Source organism: Phalaenopsis equestris, unplaced genomic scaffold, assembly GCF_001263595.1.
Source record: "Phalaenopsis equestris unplaced genomic scaffold, ASM126359v1 Scaffold211114, whole genome shotgun sequence".
Lineage (NCBI taxonomy): Eukaryota > Viridiplantae > Streptophyta > Magnoliopsida > Asparagales > Orchidaceae > Phalaenopsis > Phalaenopsis equestris.
The window spans coordinates 21,168-25,699 of NW_018230146.1; the positions used below are offsets into that span (position 1 = coordinate 21,168).

At 31.5% G+C, this 4,532-nt stretch overlaps 1 protein-coding gene across 2 annotated transcripts in view; it reads right to left on the reverse strand.

The window, feature by feature from the left end:
* Positions 1-904: 904 nt before the first annotated feature.
* The window catches only part of LOC110036814, an 8,661-nt gene continuing 5,033 nt past the window's right edge, over positions 905-4,532 (reverse strand). For both annotated transcript variants that reach the window (XM_020741347.1, XM_020741345.1), the window contains one exon: positions 905-1,666. In XM_020741347.1, the coding sequence (XP_020597006.1) occupies positions 1,026-1,666 (641 nt within the window). In that variant the 3' untranslated portion in view covers positions 905-1,025. The remainder of the gene's footprint in view (positions 1,667-4,532) is intronic.

A 4,532-nucleotide genomic window follows, 5' to 3' on the forward strand; every position in this document is an offset into this window, starting at 1 on the left:
TGTATGATATAGATGTCATGCAACATTCAAAATGAAGATTGGAGCCCTACAATGATCTCAGAGGGAAAACGATAATCTCAGAGTTTTGGTGATTAAGGGTGTTTTAAAACTATCTTTGGATTTGATTAAAAAATTGATTGTATTTGAAGTTTGCTTCGGTTAAGTTTAATTTTCATTAAGTTAAAACGCAATTTTATTAAATTAAGTTTTCTCAAGACTCGGCTCGGATGAAATCTAGTTAAGCTTAGGTCAGGAAAATGAGGTTGACCAAAAATGATGTCAATACTTATGCTATATTCATCTGTGATTGGACTGCAAATATGCTATTGTGAACCATTGATTTCTATTGGAGCAAAAGTGTTGAAGAATTGTGGTTAAAAAAATGTTCTCGCCTCAAGGACAAAAATCGTTGAAGAGTTAACGGAGGATAACACACTACTCATTATTCTTGTTTTATTTTCCTAGTGAATAGCACCCTTGAAAAAATCTGAAAAATAAATAACTAGAAGGGACATTGACAGTGCTGGCCCCCCAATTCTTACATATTTATATATCTAACACCCAAAATTGTTTTCTTACATTTATACAACCCAATTCTTCCGTATCAAGTCAAAAGTACCATCATTTTAGCTTTAAAAGAAGAAAAATACACGTTTTCGTATCTTTCAAGCAAGGTGGCATATACGTACAAATTGAAATTTAGGTGTTAGATATGTAAATATATAAGAATTAAGTGGTATGTATGTAAATCTTCCAAAAAAAAACACCTTTAAACTTCTTGGCTGTCACAAAAGAGACACAAGCATAAATGCTGAAATTCAACATACTTTTGTGTAAATATTATACAATTACCACTCATAAAACTGAGTCAAACACTTACAAACTATGCACACAAACTCTCTTACCATTTTATTATTTTTTCTTCAACAAAACCAATAACAAATTCAAAAAAAATCATGTAAATATTTGCACATTACTGAACTCTTTTATTCTTCTCATCATAAGGCATAAAATGAAACAAAAATTTACATGATAAAAACATCACTGAAACAACTCAAATCCAATGCCAACTCATCAATCAAATCTCCAATAATCAACCCCTCCACTTCCTTCTCCACATAGCCAATATCCTCATAAGATGAAGTAAACCAAGGCCTTAACTTCACATCCCATGCCACAACCTTGTCTATTGAATTGTGTTGAACAATCTTAGGATTTGCATACATTTTAATCTGATGAAACAAATCATCAAGCAATTTTACTCCACAAGGCAACTGAGTCAAGCTCTCCTTCCATTTTTTCGATGTCAAAGGGGACATAGGAGAACCTGTTACGGCGGGCAAAGCCTCGTTCACCATGTCGAATAACAGCTTTCTATCCATATCGATTTCACCAAGTTTGCAGCAGTTCGCTTCAGCCATCTCAAATTTACAGTTTTTTTCTTCGACTTCATCGAAAACAGACGAAGAGATTGACTCGGTACAGCCATCGAGTCTGGAAAGTGTTTGATCTAAAGGCCAGGATTTGTAACGTCCAGAAACAATAAGGATATCTCTTATATAAGATTTTGCATAGCTTTCAATTTGCATTATTTCATTTAGCTGAGCTTCAGCTGCCACTTCTTCAAAGGGTTTAGTTTCACTTTGCTCTGGATGAATTCCAGATTCTGAAAGTAAATTAGAAGTGATTGGGGTTAATGGCATTAAATGATGGAGATTTCAGCTCAAAGTGAAAAAAATGATGGTTCTTATGGAATAAAAAAGACGATGAAGATCCTTAAACAGATAAATATGTGCATATTATTCTCACGAAATAACATAAAGAAGGATAAAACACTGGGAAAAAAATATATATTATATTGCATGGAGCTCGCTCCGAAAGGCGGAAGAGGAATTTAGCATACCAAATGCACAAGAGAAAGAATCTATATTTATAGATTTATTGCCTTAAACCTTATACAAAATATTTTTAATTAGAAAGATTTACATATATACCACTTAATTCCTATGCATTTACAAATTTTACATCTAAACTTCAATTTTTGCATAAAATCTTAACTATGGATGAAAATGTGTGTTTTACGTTTTAAAAATTAAAATAGTGGTATTTTTTACGTGATATAAAAGATCTAGGTGGTATAAATGTAAAAAAGCAAAGTTTAGGTGCTAGATATGTAAGTGGATAAAAATTGGGTGGTATATATGTAAATGCCCCTAATAAAAATTGGAAAGATTTAACATAAAGTTTGAAAAAGATATGACCATCATTCATTTAAAAGAAGCTACTGTTTGCATGCCTTCAAGATTGTAGAAAAAATCCTATCCATGCTACAATTAAATGGCTGCATGTGGGGTACGACAAAGCTTGAATGAAAAAACAAACTGGCTCGAGAGTAGCATCTAAACTACAAAGCCATTGATGTTAAAGCACAAAGGTTTCATAATGGATTTCGAGTTCATGGTTAATATGTGTCTAATATAGATATACCTCTGACATGCATTAACACATGACTGTCAATAATTAAAATTGTCATTGAGATATTATTTGCCAAAATTGGACACAAGCATGGGTTGAGCACACCGCAATACGAAAGTATCACATGTGAGAGTCGTTGGTTTTGGACAACTTTCTCACTGTTTCGTTTAATAAGTTGTAGCCACGCATCCGTTTGGCTAATAATTTTTTTCTATTTTTTAGAGTTTATTTTTTCGTGGGAGTTGCTTTTAAGAACCAAATCTACTGAAGTCTACTAACTATAAAAAAGTTCTGTATATATATATATATATATATATATATATATATATATATATGCTTCATACTCAAATCAGTTGGTCGGGGATCTGCTTTTCAGTTGTAAGTCCCTTCTGGTCTGAGGTTCAATTCCCCCCGAGTGTAGGGTATGATACTCAAATTCTTAGGCGCATGAGGGATGGCTGGGCTCGTATAATAGCCTCCGACAATTCCTTTATATATATGTGTGTGTGTATTTATAATATCTACAATACTTTTAAGAAAATTTCAAAAGGAAGCATTAGAAACACATTTATATAAAATTGTAGTCAACTCAAACATACTCTAAATAATAGTCTAAATTGATTCATTACTTGAAATCACGTTTTGAATTCCACCAGTTTTTGTTGATCACAAGTTCATTCAACTCCCACCCAGTCACAAATGCCTTATTTTGGTTGTTGTCTCTACCAATTGCAACATTCTAAAATTTTGTCGAGTTCTTGTGCACCTCTCTTTTAATGAGCTTGTATGTGATGCCTCACGTTCTCCGTCTCTCGTGCCGCTGATTCTCTCAAGCTCCACTATGATGACTTAAGAGATCTTTTCTTTCAGCCAACAACTATCTCCCTTCTTTTATGCCTTGATATAAGTGCATCCAAGTTCCTTTATTTTTTGTTGTTGTTTTCTTCTAAAGAAAACATTCTTTTACTCCTAGTTTGTGTAGTGGAAACTAAATTTGATGGAGTTTATTAAAAATAAGAAATTGTTAGTTAATCTTTAAGCTTTTAACTGAAATATAAGATATTACACTTCATCTTATGATACATTTTACTAAAGAAGATAGAACACATGTTTCAATTATACACACACACACACACACACACAACCTTTAAAGCATTATAACTGTAATAGGTAAGACAACAAAATATAAATGATGGTATTTGTGAATACCACTTGTGTGTATGTATGTGTATGTATGTATCCGTTTGTGTGTGTGTGTGTGTATCCATATATATATATATATGTATTTATATATACATATATATATGTGTATATATATATGTATATATATATATTACATATATATATATATATATATATATATATATATATATACACACATATATATATGTATATACATATATATGTATATATATATATATAGATATATAGATAGATAGAGAGATAGATAGATAATATAAAACTTTGTCATGGTGTGTCCCACCTTGTACAGTTATAACGCCTCAAAGGTTGCCAATGTGTTGCTCATGTAGGGAGAGAATTCATAAAACAAGTATGGGCTAACTCATTTGTGTAGCCAATTGAAAAGAGGCTAAGTACATAAACAACGTACCAGAGGAACCATAATCAGGAATTATATTTAACATAAGCTTTGCATGGATATGGGAACTTCTAGATGAGCCCAAAAAATTAAGAAAGATGAAGATAAGCAATTTAAAGTAATAGTAATATGTACTCTAATAAAATTAAGCATGGCTAATCCCATCACAAATTTAAGAGTAATTTAGGTTAATTGGAATAACTTTATTGGTATTAAACTAGATTGTTGGGACTTCTTGATAACAATCACATTTAGATGCATATAAAATAGGATGTGGATTGCAATTGATCTTTGCTTCTATTTTTCTAAACACAGGAGACCTAAAGATGTATTTTTAAGCAAGTTAGTGAAGTTCATTCTTACTCTCATAATATTTTCACTCCTATCGATAATTCAACAATATCCATCTCAATCATTTTATCATTAAATACGCTTAAACCTAATATCTACACTCTTT